Source organism: Pongo pygmaeus, chromosome X, assembly GCF_028885625.2.
Source record: "Pongo pygmaeus isolate AG05252 chromosome X, NHGRI_mPonPyg2-v2.0_pri, whole genome shotgun sequence".
Taxonomy (NCBI): Eukaryota; Metazoa; Chordata; class Mammalia; order Primates; family Hominidae; genus Pongo; species Pongo pygmaeus.
In genome coordinates, this window is record NC_072396.2 from 52511967 (window position 1) to 52536035 (window position 24069).

The 24069-nt window shown below is 44.1% G+C and overlaps 1 protein-coding gene across 4 annotated transcripts in view; it reads left to right on the forward strand.

Moving 5' to 3' along the window:
- Positions 1-22713, forward strand: part of MAGED1 (MAGE family member D1) — a 100502-nt gene extending 77789 nt beyond the window's left edge. Inside the window, exons 1-13 of one of the 4 annotated variants that reach the window (XM_054471234.2) lie at positions 13998-14152; positions 14668-14748; positions 15453-16160; positions 16812-17480; positions 17612-17675; positions 17899-17978; positions 18147-18238; positions 18459-18538; positions 18630-18672; positions 18926-18988; positions 20541-20655; positions 21912-22297; positions 22505-22713. In XM_054471234.2, coding sequence (XP_054327209.1) covers positions 14704-14748; positions 15453-16160; positions 16812-17480; positions 17612-17675; positions 17899-17978; positions 18147-18238; positions 18459-18538; positions 18630-18672; positions 18926-18988; positions 20541-20655; positions 21912-22289 — 2337 coding nt within the window. In that variant the 5' untranslated portion in view covers positions 13998-14152; positions 14668-14703 and the 3' untranslated portion in view covers positions 22290-22297; positions 22505-22713. Of the gene's footprint in view, positions 1-13997; positions 14153-14665; positions 14749-15452; positions 16161-16811; positions 17481-17611; positions 17676-17898; positions 17979-18146; positions 18239-18458; positions 18539-18629; positions 18673-18925; positions 18989-20540; positions 20656-21911 lie in introns of those variants that run through there. The other 3 variants (XM_054471233.2, XM_063660007.1, XM_063660006.1) reach the window with 3 other exon arrangements.
- Positions 22714-24069: the final 1356 nt, after the last annotated feature.

Consider the following 24069-nt stretch of genomic DNA (forward strand, 5'->3'; position numbering starts at 1 on the left):
TTCTCCATCTGATGTTCCAATTATGCATATGTGGCTCCAGATTTGCCTATCCATCAAGATTTTAGGGTGATGATTTGCCCTGAAATTTCATTTCTCTGACAGGTCCAAAAAAGTGATTGATTTTTAGTTTGTCCAGGTTTTTTTTCTGGTTGTTGGTGCCTCCAGCCTCACATTGATTCTGTGGTGGAAGAAAGGCATGGGGAAGCAAAGCGTCAGTAGATATTGTGGGTTCCTTAAAAAGGAGGAACCATAAGCCCCATATTCTAGGGATGGGAAGAAATGCCAGGTAGGTTTGTAAGATCCTTAAGCAATGTGTTCTTGTGTCTCACCTTCTGGCTAAGGCCAGAGAGGACAAGACTACAAAATAGAATTGTCTGTGTGGTGTCTATAATTATTTAGAGCCTCTTCGTGTGGTTTCCCTCAGCTCAGGGTATTTACGGGAGTATATGTGAGACAAAGACAGCCTCACAGAGATTAATAGACCTCAGCATATCATAGGAACAGCAGAATGTTTTCCATGTGTATGAGTGATATATGATACCCAAAGAGAGAGTTGGACCCAAAGCAGCTTTACAGTAAAGAAGGAAGCTCACTCAACAACTTCCTGCTTGGACAGACATTGGTGAACAAATATGACATGTATGCCAGCATGGATACATGATACCCAACATACATTACCCATCCTGATGTTTTGACACTATTTAACATCCCTAGAACTTAAATACAACCCCAAAGCAGAGAGTGAGAGGGGGACTCCATATTGCTGGAGATTAAGTTTCCACCACTCGGTAGAATGGGAACTTGACATAGAATTTATGTTGAGTTGCAGAGAAAATAACTTACATTTCCTGCATACCGGAGTTTGTCAGATGATACCCATACCAGCAGAACAATCATTAACAAAAAGTGGGTGATAAACACTGAGTATCTCAAACAAATTTATCTACTCAAAACATGGGGTATGTGGCTCTTATAGCAGAAAACCACGGTGGTCTTACCTGAAGGCCAGAATGAGATATGAGAAATGACCTCTGGCATTTTGGTGGGTACCAACATAAAGGGAACTGGGAATCTGAGGAGAGCAAAGGACAACTTCTCTGCAGAATGAAATCACTGTCATTGGTGAGGTGTGATTCTACTTCATTTCTTCATCTTCCTGTCCCTGTCCCTCTTACTTCAAATACTTCTCTTTTCTCCCTAGTTATTTCCTCTACTCCCTCCTTCCTCTTTTTTACCCCTCTCCTTGTTTATTTTTCATCCCTCCTTATCTACTCCTTAACCTCTTGTCTTAGTCAGTTCGGGCTGCTGTAACTGACTACCATAGACTGGGTGGCTTAAACAATAGAAATATACTTCTCACCATTCTGGAGGCTGGGAAGTCCAAGACAAAGGCACTGGTAGATCTGCTGTCTGTTGAGGGCCCTCTTTTTCCTGGTTTGCAGATAGCCATCTTCTCCTTGTATCCTCACAAGGTGGAGAGCAGACCGAGGAAGCAAACTTTCTCCCTTCTCTTCTTATAAGGTCATTAATCTCATTATGAGGGCTCTACCCATATGACCTAATTACCTCCCAAAGTCCCAATCTCCAATACAGTCACACTGAGGATTTAGGTTTCAACATCTGAATTTGGTGGGGCCGCAAACATTTTGTCCATACCACCCCTCTATCTACTCCTGCCTCCCTCTCACGCTCTTCTACCTTACATCCTCTTCTCTTTCCTCTTGCTTTTTCTTTTTCTTTTCTTTTCTTTTTTTTTGTTTTTTGAAACGGAGTTTCGCTCTCGTTGCCCAGGCTGGAGTGCAATGGTGAGATCTTGGCTCACTGCAACCTCCGCCTCCTGGGTAGAAGCGATTTTCCTGCCTCAGCCTCCTGAGTAGCTGGGATTACAGGCACTTGCCACCACGCCCAGCTAATTTTTTGTATTTTCAGTAGAGACGGGGTTTCACGATGTTGGTCAGGCTGGTCTCGAACTCCTGACCTCAGGTGATCTACCTGCCTCAGCCTCCCAAAGTGCTGGGATTACAGGCATGAACCACTGCACCTGGCCTCTTCTTGCTTTTTCTACTTCAACTTAGTATCCGTTCTTTCTCCATTATCTTATTTTTCCTTATCTTTCTAATTCCATTTACTTCCAGCTGCTATTTTCATTCATCTTTTCTTATTCCTGTTATATTCTTTCTTCTTTTCTTCTTTCCTCTCTTCCTCCTCAATTCCTTTCTTTCCTACTTGATCTTCTTTCTAATTTCTCCCACTCTTCATGCTTCCATCTAACAAGATGGTGGAAAAGAGAGAAAAAGGTAATAGAATGCAATAAAAATGTACTTAAAATGGTAACAGGAATAGGTGATGGGTTTAACTGGGGAATAAGGCAGAGGGAGGCATTATGAATAACCCAAAGTAAAATAGGGAGAGAAAGAAGCTGTTAAATATGATTTTTAAAAACTACTTATCAAAAAGCCATAATTATTCTGATAGGCAAAATGGTAAAGTCACTTCAGGAAAAAGAAAGGGATGTTATTTATTTAGATTATTACTCAATATTGCTCTTGATGTTTTAGCAACTCATATAAGAGAAGACCACCAAATAAGTGCTATTCATATTGTAAAAGAAGTGATCAAATTATTTCTTTTTCTTATAGTGTGATTGTACATTAAGAAATCACAATAGATTATTTAAAAAATAAAATACTAGAATTGAGGACTTCTACTTCCAGAAAGAAGTAGTAAACAGGGTATATATAAAAATATATACACAAAACATAAGAAGACCCAGAAAGTTGAAAAGAAGATGATATATTCTCTAGGGAACTTGGAACCAAGGAATCAACATGGAGGTAAGTTCCCTGTGTTTTCTTTTTGCTGCATACATCCTAGACCAGATGCTAGAGAAACTGGCAAACTGGAAACACCAAAGGGCACAGACAAAAAAAAAAACAGCTTCAATGTAAATCCACTCTTTCTTCATCTAAAGAACAGACAGCTTAGTAAGGCAGTTATTTTTTATTATTATTTTTTTTTTGAGACAGAGTCTCACTCTTGTTGTCCAAGCTGGAGTGCAGTGGTGCGATCTTGGCTCACTGCAACCTCCGCCTCCTGGGTTCAAGCGATTCTCCTGCCTCAGCCTCCTGAGTAGCTGGAATTACAGGCACGCGCCATCACGCCTGGCTAATTTTTGTATTTTTAGTAGAGATGGGGTTTTGCCATGTTGTCCAGGCTGGTCTCGAACTCGTGACCTCAGGTGATCCGCCCGCCTCAGCCTCCCAAAGTGCTGGAATTACAGGCGTGAGCCACTGCGCCTGGCTGACCAAATTTTTTAAACAATGACTGCTCTACTGTAGCTAAATACCAGAGGAGACTATACCTCTACCCCTACTAGCAAAGGCCAACTAGAGAGACTTCCACCCTTGCCAGCCTGTAATAAGACCTCTAGTTCCCTGATAGAGTGGTAAGATGAACGGGGAGTGGGAACATCCTAGTCCCCTCAGTTAGTAGAGACCATGTGGGGAGCCTAGATTTCCACCCCTAATGAGTGATAATGAGGTGCCTCTCCCCTAACAAATGGTGTAGTATCAAGAGGAAGCCTAATGAAGAGTCAGGTTTTTATCACCACCCAACAGTAACAATGATACCTATCAGTGGTCTCAGTGGAGGCCATTTGGAGAGAAGTAACTGGGCACCCAGTCTCTCCCAAGCAGAGTGGTACTGGTAAAAGCTGGAACTGTCACTTAGCCCATGGTGACAGGAAGCTCCTCAACCCCAGGTATCAGTGGAATCTGAGTGTGGAACCTGGACTTCCACCTACATGTGGTAAAATAGAAGATTTAAATAAGACCCAGATCTTCATAACATAATATGCAAAAATATCCAGGATTCAACTGAAAATCACTTGTCATAGTGAGAACTGTAATAATCACAACTTGAGTGACAAAAGACGGTCAACACACATCAACATCAAGATGGCACAGTTATTAGAATCATCTGACAAAGATTTTTAAACAGCCATCCTAAAAATGTTTCAGTGAGCAATTGTGAACATGCTTAGAACAAATGAAAAAAAGGATGTCTTAGCAAAGAAATTGGAAATCTCTAAAAGAAATCAGAGATATAAAGAAAAATTAATAGGAAATTTTAAAACTGAAAATTTTAATACATGGACTTTAAAAAACAAACCTCAGTAGATGAACTCAACAGCAAAATAAAAATAACAGAAGAATTAATCAGGGAACTTGAAGATAGAACAATAGAAATTATTCAGTCTGAATGACAGAGAAAAATATACTGAAAAACAAAACAACAACAACTAAAAACAGAGCCTTAGGCACTTGTTGGACTATTACAAAAGATTTAAATATGTGTCATTGTAATCACAGAAGAGAGAGAGAAGAGGGACCGAAAAAGTGTTGAAGATACAATGGCTGAAAATGTCCCAAATTTGGGGGTGGGGGAGACAATCCCACAGATTCAGTGATTCAAGAAGCTGAGCAACCCCCTAAGAAGATACAGTCAAACCATTTTTAAACTTCTGAAAGCTTAAGACAGAACAAAAAGTTTTGAAACCCACCAGAGCAAAATGACACCTTACCTATAGAGAATACCAAAGCAATGACAGACAGAAGCTCTCTCATTAGATACCATAGAGGCCACAATATTTTTCAAGTGCTGCAAGAAAAGGCTCATCAACCTGGAATTAAATACTCAATGAAAATAAAATACCCTTTAGTAATGAAGAGTAAATCAAGGCATTTCCAGAAGGAAAACAAAGAGTTTGTTTCTAGCCTACCTATCCTAAAATAATGGCCAAAGGAAGTTCTTATAAAAGAAATTAAGAATTCTGACAATTGTTCAAAGAAGGATGAACAGCATTTTTACACAATCTCATCCAGAAAATAAGAGGAAACAACTTCCATTAATTCTATGAAGTCAGTCTTACCCTCATCCCGAAACCAAAGTACATGAAAGAAACTTACACATTAATATGTCTCACGAACATAGACGCAAAAGTCTTCAACAGAATATTAGTAAGTCAAATCCAGTGTTGTAGAAAACGTTATACACCATGACCAAGTGGAATTTATTCCATGTATGGTTCAGCATCCATAAATCCAGCAATGTAATCCACTATATCAACAGGCTAAAGAATAAAAGCCATATCATATTGATTGACAAAGAAAAAGCATTTTAGAAAATCCAACGATTCATTTTTGCTAAAAACTGTCAGCAACCCACTAATAGAGAGTAACTTCCTCAATTTGATTTTTTAAGATATGCACTAAACCTTCACCTGGCATCAGACTTAATGGTGAGAGACTGAATTTCTCCTTGCCATCAGGAACAAGGTAAGTATATCTGCACTCACCACTGCTATCAAAATAGCATTGGGTTGCTGGATCATGACAGTTCTGTTTTCAGTTTTTTGAGGAACCTTTATACTGTTTCTAAAGTGGCTGTATTAATTTACATTCCCAAAAAAATGTATGAGTGTTCCTCTTTCTCCACATCCTTGCCAACATCCATTATTTTTTGTCTTTTTGGTAATAGCCATTATTAACTGGAGTGAGATTATATCTTTTTGTGGTTTTGATTTGTATTTCTCTAATGACTAGTGATGGTGAGCATTTTAAAAATATATTCCCTTGGTCATTTGTATGCCTTTTGAGAATTATCTATTCAGGTCATTTGCTCATTTTTAAATTGGAGTATTTGTGGTGTGTGTGTGTGTGTGTGTGTGTGTGTGTGTGTTTCTATTGAGTTATTGGAGTTCCTTATATATTCTGGTTATTAAATTCCTTGTCAGTTGAATAGTTTGCAAATATTTTCTCCCATCCTGTAGGTTTTCTTTTCACTTTATTGTTTCCTTTGCTGTGCAGAAGCTTTTTAGCTTGATGTGATCCCATTTGTTCATTTTTTCTTTGTTTGCGGTGCTTTTGAGGTCTTACTAAAAACATCTTTGCCCAAACCAATCCTGGGGCACTTCCCTAATGTTTTCTTCCAGTACTTTAATAGTTATAGGTATTATATTTAAGTCTTTAACCCATTCTGATTTGATTTTTGTATATGGTGAGAGATAGGTCCAAAAGAAAGAAAAATCAATATATCAAAGAGATAGCTGGATTCTTGTGTTTATTGTAGCACTATTCACAATGCCGAGATAGGGAATCAACCTAAGTGTCCATCAGTGGATGAATGGATAAAGAAAATATGGTATATATGCACAATGAAATATTATTCAGCCATAAAAATAAGGAGATCCTGTCATTTGCAGCAACATGGATGGAACTGGAGGACATTATATTAAGTGAAATAAGCTAGACACAGAAATAATATTTCATGCACAATGAAATATTATTCAGCCATAAAAATACGGAGATCCTGTCATTTGCAGCAACATGGATGGAACTGGAGGACATTATATTAAGTGAAATAAGCTAGACACAGAAAGACAAATATTACGTATTCTCACTTATATGCAGGAGCTAAGGAAAATTTGATTTCATGGAAGTAGAGAGTAGAGTGATGATTACCAGAGGCTGAGAAGGGTGGGGGGTGGGGAGCCTAAAGAGGGGTTGTTTAAGGGGTACAAAAATACAGTTAGATAGTAGGAATAAGACCTAGTAGTCAGTAGCACAATACAGCAACTATAGCTAACAATCATTTATTGTATATTTCAAAATAACTAGGGGAGTGGATTTGGAACGTTCCCAATACAAAGAAATGATAAATGTTTGAGGTGATGGATATCTCAGTTACCCTGATGAGATCATTATACAAGTTCATACCCTGATGAGGTAATTATACATCATATACATGTATTGAAGTATCACATGTAACCCATGAATATATACAACAAATATGTATCCATAAAAATTAAAAATTAAAGGTAAATCTAAGCATACTTCTTAAAAAACAAAGCACAACAAAAAGCAAAATAATAATGGAAATTCTAGCCAGCTCAGTAAAGAAAGAAAAGCAATACCGATCAGAAAGGAAGAAATAAAACTCACTATTTCCAGATGTCATGATAGTATATGTAGAAATTCCCAAAAATCTACAAAAAAATAAAATCTCCTAGAACTAATAAGTGAGTTTAGCAGGTCACAGGGTACAAGATCAACTTACCAATATCAATTTTATTTCTATATCCTAGCAATGAGCATGTGGAAATTAAAAATAGAATACTGGGCTGGGCACAGTGGCTCACACTTGTAATCCCAGCACTTTGGGAGGCTGAGGCGGGAGCAATCACTTCAGCTCAGGAGTTCGAAACCAGCCTAGGCAACATAGGGAGACCACATCTCTACAAAAATTCAAATAATTAACTGGGCATGGTGTCACGCACCTGTGGTCCCAGCTACTTGGGAGGCTGAAGTGGGAGGATCGCTTGAGCCGAAGAGTTGAAGGCTGCAGTAAGCCATGATCGCACCAATGCACTCCAGCCTCGGCAACAGAACAAGGTCCTGTCTCAAAACAAAGAAGAAAAAAAAGAGAATACAATGACCCCCCCAAAAAAAGGTGAAATACGTGTAAATTAACAAAACATATACAATATTTCTATACTAAAAACTACAACATGTTAGTGAAGAAATTAAAGAAGAGCAAAGTAAATAGAGAAGGACATATCATCACATTCATGGATTGTAAGAATCAACGTAAAAAATGATATTAATTTTCCCTAAGTTGATACACAGTTTAAGTGCAGTTCCTATCAAAATCCCTGCAAGATGTTTTGTAGATATAAATAAGATTATCCCAAAATATATGGAAAGACAAAAGAACTAGAATAATACATAAAATAATTTTGAAAAAGAAAGATAAAGTGGGAGAAATCATTCTATTCAAATTTAACACTACTGACTATTATAATCAAGACTGTAAGATTTGATAGATGAACAGACACAGAACAATAGAATAGAACAGAGAACTCAGAAATTGCCTCACAAATATGCCAGCTGATTTTCGACAAAGGTGCAAAAACAATTCAAAGGAAGAAGGATCACCCTTTAATCACCCTGTACTGGCCTGACTGGATATCCATAGCTCTGACACCCGCCCCCCCGCCCCCCCCCCGCTGCCAAATGAACTTCAGCCTAAACCTCACACCTCATTAAAACTTAAATGGATGACAGACATCAATGTAAAAATTAAAACCATAAAACTTTTAGAAGATATTGTAGGAAAAAATTGTGAGGTACTAGGGCTTGTTGAAGATTTCTTAGAAATGACATAAAACCCACAATCCATAAAAGGAAAAAAAAACCCAATAAATTGAATTTCTTCAAAATTTCCCCTGCATAAGTCTCTGCAAACTGGGAGAAAGTATTTGCAAACCATATATCTGACAAAAGACTGGTACATGAAATAGACGAACTCTCAATATTCAACAGTAAAAGAGAAAAGAAAGAAAACAATGCAATTAAGGGTAATGGGGGACGGGGAAGGAGGTGGGGATGGTTAATGGGTACAAAAAATACTTAGAAAGAATGGATAAGACCTACTACTTGATAGCACAATAGGGTGACTATAGTTAATTGTACATTTTAAAGTAACAGTGTAATTGGGTTGTTTGTAACTCAAAGGATAAATGCTTGAGGGGATGGATTCTCAATGATGTGCTTATTTTACATTACATTCCTGTATCAAAACGTCTCATGTACCCCATGAATATATATACCTACTATGTACCCATAAAATTTTTTAAATTAAAAAATAGGTAAAACGCATGAAGAGGCATTTAATCAAAGAGGATATATGGATGGCAAATAAGCACATGTAAAGATGTTCAACATCATTAGCCATTAGGGAAATGCAAATTAAAACCACAGTAAGATATTACTACACACCTATGGCCAAAATATACTGACACCAGCAGATGCCAGCAAGGATTTGGAGAAACTGTATCCTTCACACATTGCTGGTGGGAATGTCAAATGGTATGATCACTCTAGGAAAGTTTGGTAATTTCTTGTAAAACTAACATGCACTTACTATATACCCCAGCAATTGCACTCTTGGGTACTTATCCCAGAGAAATGGGAACTTAGGTTCACACAGATACTTGTACACAAATGTGTATAGCAGCTTCATTCACAGTAGCCCAAAACTGGAAATGACCCAGATGTCTTTCAGTGGGTGAATGGTTAAACCAACGGTTGTAGCACCTCTATACAATGTAATAGTACTTAACAGTAAAACAAGAAACTCTGATACACAAGACAACTGGGATGCATCTCACAGGCATTATGCTGAGTGTGAAAAAAGCCAATCTCAAAATGTGACATATTGTATGATTACATTTTCATGACCTCTTGAAATGATAAAATTATAGAGATGGAGAACACATTAGTGGCTGCCAGGGGTTACAGATGGGGGCGGTGGAGGAGGGTTGGTTGTGACTATAATGGGGTAGTAAGAGGGAAATCTTTGTGGTGATGAAATAGTTCTGTGTCTTGATTGCTGTGGTGTTTGTAGAGACTTCTACATGTGATAAGGTGATATAGAACTATATACACATATTGTACCAATGTCAGTGTCTTGGTTTTGATTTTGTACTGCAGTTACACAGATGTAACCATTGGGGAAACAGATAAAGGGTACATAGAACCTCACTGTACTATCCTCACAGTTCCCTGTGTATCTGTAATTATTTCAAAATAAAAAGTTTAAAAAGTTTTTTAAAAGCAGAATTAATAAAATATTACCTAAAAGCAGTAGGGCATCAGTTATATTTCAAAAATCATGCCATAGGGCTGGGCATGGTGGCTCATGCCTGTAATCCTAACACTTTGGGAGGCCAAGGTGGGTGGATCACCTGAGGTCAGGAGTTCTACACCAGCTTGGCCAACATGGTGAAACCCCATCTCTACTAAAAACAGAAAAATTATCCGGGCGTGGTGGTGGGTGCCTGTAATCCCAGTTACTCGGGAGGCTCTAGCAGGAGAATCACTTGAACCTGGGAGGTGGAGGTTGTAGTGAGCTGAGATCATGCCATTGCACTCCAGCCTGAATGAAAGAGTGAGACTCTGTCTCAAAAAAAAAAAAAAAAAAAAAGTCATGCCATATGTATTAGCTGGTTGGATACCATTGCTGCCGCTACTGAACAATGGACACTGGATATTAGCCCTGCCGCTAATGCTGCCCCTAGAAACTGGATTTTCTTGTGGCTGCTGCTCCCACCACCACAACTATGGCGATGAATTCCATCACTGCATATTTGAATCACTCCTTTGAGACAAAGTGTTAGGTCTAAGTTGTAACTGCAGTGAAAGGGTTGTACTCATCAGGTCTGCAATGTTCAAACCCTGTGCTTTCCAAAAAAAGGTCTTTTGCAAAGAATGCTTTGGCTCTTGACCAGCTCTTGGGAGATAATCTGTAAGCCCTTGGAGTATCCTGCCTGATTAGAGTGTCTTTGTTTACTGTGGCCTTGGCCCACACTGGATAGTTTATGCTAACAGTGTGATTTATGGTGTGAGCCTTGGGCTGAGAGATACTAGTTTAACCTCTGCATGGGCTAGAGACTGAATAACTAAGGTCAACCACACAGGTGCTCCGTGCCTATCTGACTGAACCCCCAAAACAACTCTGGGCACCAGGGCTTGGGTGAACTTCCCTGGTTGACAGTATTTCATACATGTTTTCATACAACATTTTTGGGGGAATTAAGCACTGGCCATACAATTCCATTAGGAGAGTACAACTGAAAAGTCGTGCCTGGTCTCTCCTGAATTTTTCCCTATGCACTTTTTACTTTTGTTGATTTTAATCTGTATCTTGTCACTGTAATAAACAATAGCCATAACACTTTTTCTGAGTTCTCCGAGTCCTTCTAGCAAATCATTGAATCTGAGGATGGTCTTCAGGAGCTTGCCACACTGGTAAATCCTAGATCACATTCTCTTAGCTGCCAAGGGCATGTGAAGAAGTAAATATCTGGCCTTTGTGGCTTTTGCAGTTGGAACTGTTAAGTAAGAATATATATGACCTTACTAAAATGTTAAAAATCGAAATACATCTGGCCCCAAGGGTTTTCAGTAAGGATCTATAACGCTATATAAAGAACTCCTAAAAGTCAGTAAGACAGACAACCCAAATGAAAAACAGGTAAAATATACAAGCATATTACAAAATAAATCTAATATGTTCATTAATGTATAAAAATGTGTTCTACCACATTGCTTATCAGAAATATAAATTAAAACCATAAGCAGATACCAATAAATACACATAAGATTGGCAAAAAAAAAATGGAAAAGTCTTGTAGAGTATGTCAGTCTTACTCCTGGGCTTCTGTTGTCACGGAAATAAAGACAAACATTAATTATTAAAGTATAAGAATATATGTACAAGTATTTTTATTGCAGTGTTGTTGTATGTGCCATTCTCCCCACAAAAATCCTGAAACTAAAATGGATTCCATCCATGGGGGAATAGTTAAATACATTGTGGTACATTCTTACCATGGAATATTATGCAGTCATTTAAAAGAACGAATCAGAGGTAGACTGTTGTCAAATAAGATAATTCAGACACATAAAAGTTCATGTAATCTTAAATTTGTAAAAATAAAAAACAACTTTTGAGTATGGAAGGATATCAAATGGTGTTAAAAACAAGTGTTTGGCAGGTGAAGGTAGAATTGAAAGAAAGTGGGAAGCAGTAAGGAAAAGAATGCGATTTAAGGTCTGGCAGATATAACACATCATTTATGTAACAACATATATGTGCGTAAAGTATGAAAAGGTAGCACCAAATCTAAGCAACTGTCCAAGGTGATGAGATTTAGAGTGATGTTTATTTAATTTCTAAAATATTTAGGCAGCGTTTGAATGTATAGTGATGAGTGTGCATTATTTGTATAATGAGGAAAAACAAGTGAATTGATCACAGGAAAAATTGCCTCTCAGGTTTCTTGCTTTAGCAATGGGATGGAGAGTGCAATTCATTCATTTAACAAATATTTATTGAGGATATAAAAATGTGCCAGGCATGGTTCTAGGCGCTGGGGAAACAACAATGAATAAAACAAAAATCTGTCTCCCTAAGAGGTTTACACTCTAAATGGGGGAGAAAGGCATAACTAGAGGAGAAACACTGTTGGTGGGAAGGAGGAGGCGTATGAAGGAATCGGTTTGGGACCTGTTAATTTAGAGAATACTGAGAGATATCCATTTGGAGAAGTGAGGTAGGTAGTTACTATGAATCTAGAATTCATAGGCCAAGTCATGACCGAAGATACAGATATGGAAACAGATAGCATAGAAAATGGTGTTTCTGACCTCCTTTCCTGAGTCTGATCACGTCTCACTGCAGACACTTTACAGAGGAAGTGCTGAGGAAAAACAGGCAGCTGACAGAGGAGGTTGCTATGCAACAGATGAGGAAAGTCATCCAGCCAGGCAGAACTGATGTTGGCCCTTGGGGACCAAATGCTGCAGTCCTTCCTAGCATTAGCTTCCTTTCATGTGCAGGCTTCTGGCATGAGTTGATGCCAGAACAAATGTGAACTGCACAAAGATCTGTCTTGAATTTTGGAAATGTACCAGTTTAATTTGAGTCACCTCACATCTGTATTTAATTTTCTGCCTTTTTGAGTTTCTCCAGTTATCCTGGAAGCATAGCAGCGTGTGTGTCCTTGGGTAGGACCCACTTGCTGTGCATTCCACTTTGCACATTGATAAACCAGGCCCAGAGAATTGAGTGACCTGTGCGGGCTCACACAGCTCGAGACAGACAGGCTGAGCACTCCATCCCTAGAATTCTGAAGCCCAGCCCAGTTTCTCTCCATAAAACCACAGCTGCCCCAGGCCCCAGGCCTGAAAGGAACCAGGGATTGCCATGGCTCAGACACACAGGTCTGATTGTCCTGGCTGCTCCAGTGGGCACCAGGAAGGCCTCAGGGACAGTATGATTGTATCCCTGATAAGGAAGAGGCCTGACGTTCTGAGCACAGAGTGGACCCCAAGGAACAATTCCCACACCTGGATGGACCCACACAGGGCAGGGAGAGGGTGGGGGCCTCTGCTTGGGTCCTCCTGCATGCAGAGCATGAGCTTGGGCCTCCTAGAACACAAACTTTGCTTGTTTGGTACAAATGGGGTGCCGTGGTCTGTTGCTCAAATGGAGGAGGGAGGGGTACCCTTAGTCCCCAGGACAGCATGAGCAGAACGTGGGCTTTGGAGTCAGGAAGACCCAGACCCAAATTTTGCATTTTGTTTCCTGGCTCTGTGGCCTTGTCTAGTTCATGCAATGTATCTGTGCCTCAGCTTCCTGATCTGCAAAATGGGGGTGCTGACATCCACCTCCCAGGGCTGCTGTGACAGGAAGACAAGCCCCAGCACAAATCCTACTGTGATGTACAAGCTGTGCCCTTCCCTCCTTTCCTCCCCCAACACACACAAAATGAGTCCATCACCGGAGCTGCAGAAAGAACAGGGAAGAAACTAACGTTCTTTCTGCGTCTGGGAGCTTGTGGGGGCGGGCAGGGGGTGGGGGAGAAATCATGGAGTCACGTGGCAGCCACAGACTTACTACTACTACTTTGTTAGCTCCAATAGTGTATCCTCTCAGGCCATTCGGTTTCCTCAGCAGAGGTCTAACACTTGTTGCAATTAGAGACCCCACACAGAGACCTAAGCATGCTGGGCAAGGGGGTGGAGATGCAAGCCGACCTGACAGTAGGGGCCTTGAATAGGGGAGGGACGGAATAGAGACGCATTGCGGAAAAGGTAGGGGGCCGGTGTGTGGGGCAAGGGGTGGAACCAACCAAGAGGCACAGCGCATCTGTCGGGGGAGGGGGCGTAGAGGAAGGGGAGGTGCTGTTGTATAGTGTCGACCTGGTTGGTGGTGGGGTGGTGTGTTGGCAAAGGGGGCGGGACCGCTTTCCAGCGCACATGCGCATCATGGTCTCCAGGACGAAGCTTTTGTTGGGAAAGCAGGCGGGACTGACTTTGGCTGTTCAGTGTTTGCGCATGCGCATAACGTCCTGAGGCGGTGGGTGGTATATTAGGCGAAGAGGCGGGGTCGCCCAAGCTGCCGCGCTGGCATTTTCTCCTGGACGAGGAGAGAGTGCGGCTGCTGAGAGCCGAGCCCAGCAATCCCGATCCTCTGAGTCGTGAAGAAGGGAGGCAGCGAGGGGGTTGGGGTTGGGGCCTGAGGCAAGGTGAGAATTAGCCCCCAGACTGGGCATCTGCCCCCTGGTGCGGGCCCCCATTTTTTTTTATCCCGATCCCTTCACCCTGGATTCTGAATCCCCTTCCACCCCCCAAACCCAAATTCACATGCCCCTCCCGATCCTTCCTGATTCAAAACCCCTGTCCGATCCCTCCCATCGTTCGAAATCCTCAGATTCCTTGACCTCGATCTGTACTGTTAGATGATTCCTCCTGACTCAAAGCCTCCATGCAACTTCCCAAATGCGAATCCCAACCCAACCGCACCCCCCCTCCGAATTCAGAACTCATCTGCTTCCCGATCCCCATTTGAAGCTTCTCCCTGTCAGTAGCTTCTCGGGGTTCAGAACCTCCATCTGGACGCCCATTCACTTTTCCCGCTCCGATCCGTTCCTCTTCACATTCACCTTATCCACCCGCACAGTCAGACCACAGTCACCCCCCCTCCCAATTCGGTCCTTCGTATTTGCCCTCTGTAGTATAACGCCCTGCCCCTCTCCCACAGCCCCCAGGCTCCGCTCTTGCCAGAGGGACAGGAGCCATGGCTCAGAAAATGGACTGTGGTGCGGGCCTCCTCGGCTTCCAGGTGAGATCTCCACTCCCCACCCCACCATTTCCCCAGCCGACAGTCACCCCTCCCTGCGGGCCTCTTTGGTCTCCCAAACGCCGGGATCCGGTTTGACCCTATTTAGTGACTAGACTCCGTGGGCTTTTCGAATTCCCATCGTTTATCGAAGGGGGGGAGGGGCGTCTCTTTTCAGCCATCAGTCCCTGCTCAGAGAGAGGGGAGACCCTGTTAGTAGTCAGGGCAATCTGCCCAGAGACTGCGGGGTGGGTAAGGAACCATTTTTTTTTTTTTTTCCAGAGTCCTGACGCTTGTAGAGCAGTCTGTCACCCCCTCCCCCAGCCTCCTGCCTCCACCCTCCCTCTTTCTGCATTCCCCACTCCGTGCGACCCCCCTTATTCTCAACTCCGCCATCCGCCTGCCGTCCTTAGCTGCTACTGCACGCCTGTTGGAGCGTCCCCGGCTCCTGTTCGTGCCCACTTTCCGCATACCGCCCCACCCCTCATTTTGCCCCTGCCCTACTTCACCCCTGCCACATGTTTAGTACCCGCCTCGCCCCCCATCGCCCCTCGCGGGCCCCCTAGATCTCTGCCTCAGCCCCCCTGTTTTTGCACCCACCGCCCGCCTGCAGCTCCCCTGCTGCGCTGCCACCCGGGGTCCCTATTCCCACCCCACCTCCTGCCTCAGAGGCCTAGAGATTTAATTTTTTCCCCCTGTGTTTGCAGGCTGAGGCCTCCGTAGAAGACAGCGCGTTGCTTATGCAGACCTTGATGGAGGCCATCCAGATCTCAGAGGCTCCACCTACTAACCAGGCCACCGCAGCTGCTAGTCCCCAGAGTTCACAGCCCCCAACTGCCAATGAGATGGCTGACATTGAGGTTTCAGCAGCTGCCGCTAGGCCTAAGTCAGCCTTTAAAGTCCAGAATGCCACCACAAAAGGCCCAAATGGTGTCTATGATTTCTCTCAGGCTCATAATGCCAAGGATGTGCCCAACACGCAGCCCAAGGCAGCCTTTAAGTCCCAAAATGCTACCCCAAAGGGTCCAAATGCTGCTTATGATTTTTCCCAGGCAGCAACCACTGGTGAGTTAGCTGCTAACAAGTCTGAGATGGCCTTCAAGGCCCAGAATGCCACTACCAAAGTGGGCCCAAATGCCACCTACAATTTCTCTCAGTCTCTCAATGCCAATGACCTGGCCAACAGCAGGCCTAAGACCCCCTTCAAGGCTTGGAATGATACCACTAAGGCCCCAACAGCTGATACCCAGACCCAGAATGTAAATCAGGCCAAAATGGCCACTTCCCAGGCTGACATAGAGACCGACCCAGGTATCTCTGAACCTGACGGTGCAACTGCACAGACATCAGCCGATGGTTCCCAGGCTCAGAATCTGGAGTCCCGGACAATAATTCGGGGCAAGAGGACCCGCAAGGTGAGATCCCTGCTAACTTCATTTTGCTTTGGGGCTCTCTCCTTTCTTCTCTGAGGGTGTTCATTTGTTCTAAACAAAACAATGTATGTAACTGTATTCAGCTAGGCTATAGGGCATTTGAAGAGAATGTTTATTCCTGTCTTCCGGATGTTCACAAACTGATGGGGAGATAATACATGGACACAAATAATATATACAACCTGTATGTAATTCAGTTTACATTTTGTTATGTTAGTAACCACCATGTGTTAAGCCTTGAGCTAGGCACATTCACGCAGGTTGTCTCATTAAATCTTAAAGGCACCTCCTACCAGGTAGGGATCATAGTCCCAATTTTACAGAGAAGGAAATTAAGTGCCAGAGAGGTGAAGTGACTCGAGTGATTTGTTCAGGGTGGTACAGGCAGAACCAGTGGTGGACATAGGAAGAGGAGAAGCCTCAGGCCCCATCTTTGGGTTGCTGCTGGCCTGGCTCGGAGATGAAACTCCTGCCTGAAAGACAGTGAAAGACAAACCCAGGACTCAGGGTGACCAATGGCTAGTGGGGCAGGCTGCCACTACAGGTGAGGGTTTAGAGGGCATTCCTGGGATAGATAAGGTGAGGACAGAACCCACTGGCGATTCTGAACTTTTCTTCTCTCTGGTGATGCAGATTAATAACTTGAATGTTGAAGAGAACAGCAGTGGGGATCAGAGGCGGGCCCCATTGGCTGCAGGGACCTGGAGGTCTGCACCAGTTCCAGTGACCACTCAGAACCCACCTGGCGCACCCCCCAATGTGCTCTGGCAGACGCCATTGGCTTGGCAGAACCCCTCAGGCTGGCAAAACCAGACAGCCAGGCAGACCCCACCAGCACGTCAGAGCCCTCCAGCTAGGCAGACCCCACCAGCCTGGCAGAACCCAGTCGCTTGGCAGAACCCAGTGATTTGGCCAAACCCAGTAATCTGGCAGAACCCAGTGATCTGGCCAAACCCCATTGTCTGGCCTGGCCCTGTTGTCTGGCCGAATCCACTGGCCTGGCAGAATCCACCTGGATGGCAGACCCCACCTGGATGGCAGACCCCACCGGGCTGGCAGGGTCCTCCAGACTGGCAAGGTCCTCCTGACTGGCCGCTACCACCCGACTGGCCACTGCCACCTGATTGGCCACTTCCCACTGACTGGCCACTACCACCTGACTGGATCCCCGCTGATTGGCCAATTCCACCTGACTGGCAGAACCTGCGCCCCTCGCCTAACCTGCGCCCTTCCCCCAACTCGCGTGCCTCACAGAACCTGGGTGCTGCACAGCCCCGAGATGTGGCCCTTCTTCAGGAAAGAGTAAGAGCTATAACTCCCCAGTCACTTTTCCCCTCTCTTGCTCTTTTCTTTGTCACCCTCTCATCTATAATTCAACCAAGTTTTTTTTGTAAATATCTTATAAATTTAATGATTTCCTTTTTCCCTCCCAGGCAAATAAGTTGGTCAAGTACTTGATGCTTAAGGACTACACAAAGGTGCCCATCAAGCGCTCAGGTAGGCATCCAGTGTCCCCTCCCCAAGCTCTGCCTTTCCCTTCACTCCATGCTCTGTCGGCATTCTTCTGCTTGTATGACCGTTCCCCTTCTATCCCCTCCTTTCCATGGTTGGCTCTTTCCACCCTTGAGGACCTTGACTGTGCTACCCCCAGCAGGGCTGGCAAAGGGACTGCTGCTCTGTGGCCCCCGCTTGGCTCAGAGCTCCCTCCTCTCTCCTACAGAAATGCTGAGAGATATCATCCGTGAATACACTGATGTTTATCCAGAAATCATTGAACGTGCATGCTTTGTCCTAGAGAAGGTGAGAAGGCAGCCCTGGGGTACAGGAATAATGGGGAAAGTCTTGATTTCAAAGATTCATGGGGTTCCTACTGGGAGTTCAGGGCAAGTCTCAGGGAGATGAGTGTCTGCCTATGGGTAGCTTATGCTAGATATTGTAATTTCATAGTCTGTTTTCTTGCCCCTGTAGAAATTTGGGATTCAGCTGAAAGAAATTGACAAAGAAGAACACCTGTATATTCTCATCAGTACCCCCGAGTCCCTGGCTGGCATACTGGGAACGTAAGATGGGAAAGAAGGTGGAACATGGCCTTTCTCAGTGGTGCTTTTTTTCTAGGAGTTTCGCGTAGATCAGGGTTCAGGGTCACATAGCAGGTCATGGGGAGAGCTGGGGTATAATTCTCCCCTAGCTGAGGAATACTGGGGAGGCTAGATGGGCAAGCTGGTTGGGGTCTCTCACGCAAATGGCTGCTGAAAATATATTCTTTCTATATTCCCTTAGGACCAAAGACACACCCAAGCTCGGTCTCCTCTTGGTGATTCTGGGTGTCATCTTCATGAATGGCAACCGTGCCAGTGAGGGTGAGTGGCTGGACCTGCAGCTGGGGGTTGGCCACAGCCTGATTTCCATGCTTATTTTCCGTCCCTTGTCTCCCCTTGCCTCCCATTGCAGCTGTCCTCTGGGAGGCACTACGCAAGATGGGACTGCGTCCTGGGTATGATTGGGCTCTCTCATCTCTTGCCTGTTTGTACCATCCTTTGGCAACAGTGGATGGTCCCAGGATTGCATTAACCTGGGGGTCTGGAGGGTTTGGTTTGGGGATGTTCAGAGCCCAAAGATGTGACCTGGGTGGATGGGGAAACAGTTCTGAACTCTCTGCCTCTTTTCTCATCTCTGACCTCTGTTCTGGGAAGCTCTTTGGGCATGGTAACAGCCTCTGATTGTGGGTTTCCTTTTTTCACCTTCAGGGTGAGACATCCCCTCCTTGGAGATCTAAGGAAACTTCTCACCTATGAATTTGTAAAGCAAAAGTAAGTGATGCCTAAGGGGCTTTTCCTGCTTCTTATGATTCTGCCTGTGTGCTGGTCAGCTTTAGAAAGCCCTTCCTGGCCGGATACAATGGCTCACGCCTGTAATCCCAGCACTTTGGGAGGCTCAGGTGGGCAGATCGCTTGAGCCCAGGAGTTCAAGACCAGCCTGGGCAACATAACGAAACCCCATCTCTACAAAAAATACAAAAATTAGCCAGGCGTGGTGACATGCACCTGTAGTCCCAGCTACTTGGGAGGCTGAGGTAGGGGAGAATCACCTGAGCCCAGGAAGTTGAGGCTGCAGTGAGCTGTGATCATGCCACTGCACTCCAACCTGGGCAACAGAGTGAGACCCTGTCTCAAAAAAAATAAAAGAAAGCCCTTCTCTAGCTCGTTTCTTATACTACACCTGTGCATATGTGTTTCTGTGCATACAGAAACACTTATGTCCTCAGGAGTATTTATTGCATATACTCCTCATGGTTAAATTCTTTATTTTTTATTTATTTTTTATGTTTTTATTTTTTGAGATGGAGTTTCGCTCTTGTTGCCCAGGCTGGAGTGCAATGGCGTGATCTCAGCTCACCGCAACCTCTGCCTCCTGGGTTCAAGCGATTCTCCTGCCTCAGCCTCTTGAGTAGCTGGGATTACAAGCATGTGCCACCACGCCCAGCTAATTTTGACTTCTTAGTAGAGATGATGTGTCTCCATGTTAGGCTGGTCTCAAACTCCCGACTTCAGGTGATCCGCCTGCCTCGGCCTCCAGAAGTGCTGGGATTACAGGCGTGAGCTACCGTACCGGGCGAATTCTTCTGTTTGTTTTTTTCGACACTGAGTCTCACTCTATTGCCCATGCTGGAGTGCAGTGGCGCAATCTTGGCTCGCTTGAACTTCCACCTCCCAGGTTCAAGCAATTCTCGTGCCTCAGCCTCCCGAGTAACTGGGACTTCAGGTGCGTGCCACCATGCGCGGCTGTTTTGGTATTTTTATTAGAGATGGGGCTTCATCACGTTGGCCAGGCTGGTCTCAAACTCCTGACCTCAAGCAATCCACCCACCTCTGCCTCCCAAAGTGCTGGGATTACAGGTGTGAGCCACCACACCCGGCCAGAATTTTTCTAATTTTTCTACTTTTCTAAGTAGTTGTCTTGCAAGTGAAGCCCATCCACCATCCCCACAGTAGACATTCCCAAGGCTGGGCCAGGCTGACACTTTTGCACTGCATTGTACTCATTTCAATGGACCTCTGTGGCTCACTGACAAGATTACAAGAATCTGGAGCTGGAGCTGAGGCAGAAGGAGTGAAAGGAAATGTTGTCCTTTCTATGACCCTATACAAGCCTCGTCTGCATCTCTAAGTGAGTGCTTAGTGTTCTAGTGCAGGAATTCAAGGCTTGATGATTAAGGGGTAAATACCCTGATGGTGTTCAGGAATGAGCCCGAGGGGGAGTTGCTGTCTGAAATCTGTTGTTAAAAAATGTAAGATTATTTTTGATTAGCGGACTACCATTCTGCCTGGGTAGGTAGACACAAAGACTGTTTTGGTCTTTCAGATACTTGGACTACAGACGAGTGCCCAACAGCAACCCCCCGGAGTATGAGTTCCTCTGGGGCCTCCGTTCCTACCATGAGACTAGCAAGATGAAAGTGCTGAGATTCATTGCAGAGGTAATGGAGGAACTGTTCCAGCATTGATAGGTCAAGGGATGAAGTATCGCTGGCTGGGAAAGGCCCAGGGTAGGAATGAGATCCCAGGTGTGGCACGTGGTAGGTGCCGCATTGCTGGTGGTATTTGTTGTTGCTGTTAGGTAAACTTAACATGTATTAGGTGCTAACATATGTTAATATATTAGCTAATACAATTATGAGTTTGTTTTGGGTGTTTTTTTTAGGTTTTTATAGTATTTTTATTTTTTCCCAACTTTACTAAATTGTAATTGACAAAAATTGTATATATTTATGGTGTACAATGTAATTTTTAAGTATTTTGTTTTATTTATTTATTTATTTATTTTCTCCTGAGATGGAGTTTTGCTGTGTTGCCCAGGCTAGAGTGCAGTGGTGCAATCTTGGCTCACTGCAACCTCTGCCTCCCGGGTTCAAGCGATTCTTGTGCCTCAGCCTCCCAAGTATCTGGGATTGCAGGCACGTGCCACCACCATGCCTGGCTAAATTTTTATTTTTCTATTAGAGACAGGGTTTCGCCATGTTAGCCAGGCTGGTGTCGAACTCCTGACCTCAAGTGATCTGCCTGCCTCAGCCTCCCGAAGTGTTGGGATTACAGGCGTGAGCCACCGTACCCGGCCCATTCATTTATTTTTAACTGACTAATAAAAAGTATATATATTTATGGGGTACAGTATGATGTTTTGATAATACATGTACATTGCAGAATGATTACATCAAGCTAGTTAACTCTCCATAGCCTCATATACTTGACATTTTTTTTGTGATGAGAACATTTAAAATGTACTCTTTTAGCAATTTTAAATAAACAACACATTATTATTAACTGTAGTCGTCATGCTATACGGTCGATCTCCAGAACATATTCTTCCTATCTAAATGAAACTTTGTACCTTTTAACCAATATCTCCCCATCCCTCCTGACCCCAGGCCCTGGAAACTACCATTCTACTCTCTGCTTCTATGAGTTAGACGTTTTTAGATTCCATGTATAAGTGAGGTCATGCAGTATTTGTCTTTCTTTGTCTGGCTTATTTCACTTAGCATAATGTCATCCAGCATCATCCATGTTGTTGCAAATGGCAGAATTTCCTTCTTTTTAAAGGCTGAATAGTATTCCATTGTGTGTGTGTGTATCACATTTTCCTTATCCATTCATCCATTGATGGACACGTAGGTTGATTCCATATCTTGGCTGTTGTAAATGGATTTTGTTTTTTTCCTATTCCTCATCTCAGGTTCAGAAAAGAGACCCTCGTGACTGGACTGCACAGTTCATGGAGGCTGCAGATGAGGCCTTGGATGCTCTGGATGCTGCTGCAGCTGAGGCCGAAGCCCGGGCTGAAGCAAGAACCCGCATGGGAATTGGAGATGAGGCTGTGTCTGGGCCCTGGAGCTGGGATGACATTGAGTTTGAGCTGCTGACCTGGGATGAGGAAGGAGATTTTGGAGATCCCTGGTCCAGAATTCCATTTACCTTCTGGGCCAGATACCACCAGAATGCCCGCTCCAGATTCCCTCAGACCTTTGCCGGTCCCATTATTGGTCCTGGTGGTACAGCCAGTGCCAACTTCGCTGCCAACTTTGGTGCCATTGGTTTCTTCTGGGTTGAGTGAGATGTTGGGTAGGTATATCACTTTGGATTGGGCAGTTAGGATCTCTGGGGGATATAGGGTCCATGGGGTTGTATTTATGTGCATGAGCTAGGAGTATTAGGAAACTCATTGTAGGGAGATGAGGAAAGTATGGGGCAGCACTCTTTGGTATGTATATTCCTTATTATTTGATATATATCATTGATTTTTTTACTTCTTCTTTCTTATATTCACAGATATTGCTATCAATCGCAGTAGTCTTTCCCCTGTGTGAGGCTGAAGCCTCAGATTCCTTCTAAACACAGCTATCTAGAGAGCCACATCCTGTTGACTGAAAGTGGCATGCAAGATAAATTTATTTGCTGTTCCTTGTCTACTGCTTTTTTTCCCCTTGTGTGCTGTCAAGTTTTGGTATCAGAAATAAACATTGAAATTGCAAAGTGAATTAGATGTGCTCTCTGCTTCTTTTTTTCCCTGTATTTGGGGAGTGAGCAACATGTTTATGTGGGAGAGACAGGACCTCAGCTCTAGTTTGAAGGGTAGATCAGCTTTCAGCAGGTGGAAATGTGGGAAGATCCAGCTACTGGATTGGGATACAAAGGCAGGATCAATGAACACGAGACCCAAGAACTGGTATAGTTTATTCAATAAATATCACTTAAGTGACTCTCATGTGATAGATATGCTGCTAGGTGTCCTGGAGTGACATTGCGAGAAGTCGCATAGTGAGAGAGGGTATTGGTTCTCAGACAGTTGCACTTAAGAATACAGAGGAGGTGGAGCTCCAGGTGATGATAAGGTCCAGAGAGTAGGTAGTTGAAGGGGACAGAAGGTGACTATTCTGGAGATAAGGGGTCCATGGCCTGTGATTCTAGGGTGTTGGTTATACAACCCATGGGGAAAGTGAAATAACTCCAAGAGGGCAGCAGGAGTAGGAGTAGAGAACACTATGAGTTAGATGCCAGAGTCTCCTCTGTGAGAAGGAATATATACCCCTAGTCACATTGCTCATAAAGGGATGGGCTCACAGGCACTCCTCCCCATCTCTGGAAATGCTGCCCAGGATCCTGTCCCTCTACGAGGCCTTCACAATCTTCCCACTTGCACAGGACTGGGGCTGCCTCATCGAGACAGGATCTTATGTACAGTGAAGGAGGCCTCACAACGGCCTCTTCTCTCCTGCAGGGAGAAAGAGAAGACTTTGTTACCTCAAGAACAAGAATTACAAAGTAAGACAAAGCTCCATGCACAGGCTTTGACTGTGACTGTGAGCAGGAACTTGGCTTGAGCTGCCGAGTTCTACGCTGGAAGCAAGGCTCTCCCACTGAGGACAAAATTAGGCCTAGGCCATAACTTCCTTGGGTGCTTGGTAGTATCTGGACATGTGGACAAGGGCAGAGATGGGAGCTCCTGGGGCAGAAAAAAGAGCAAAGGCAATTTGGCCTCCTGGGAAGGGTTTGGTAGTGGGTAGGGATGGTGTCCACTGCTTCTTCAGGTTCCTGAGTGATGTCCACATTCTGAGGAGACAGGCCAGGATTAATAGGAAGGAGACAGCAGCGCAGGGCCCCAACGCCTCCCCTGCCTGTTGTCCTCATTGCCAAGCTCCCCTCTTTCAACCAGGCCTGGATCCTGACCCTCAGGTAGGCCTGGGGGAAATCTCAGCCTGAGGCCTTTTTGGCAGGGATTGCACCAGCCCTGCATCTCCATGATGCCTCAGGTCTGGGCTGTAGTTCCTGCATTTCTGGGTGCTGTTTTTTCCATATTTTGGTGCAAAACACCCAGGCTCGGTGGGGTTGGGGCA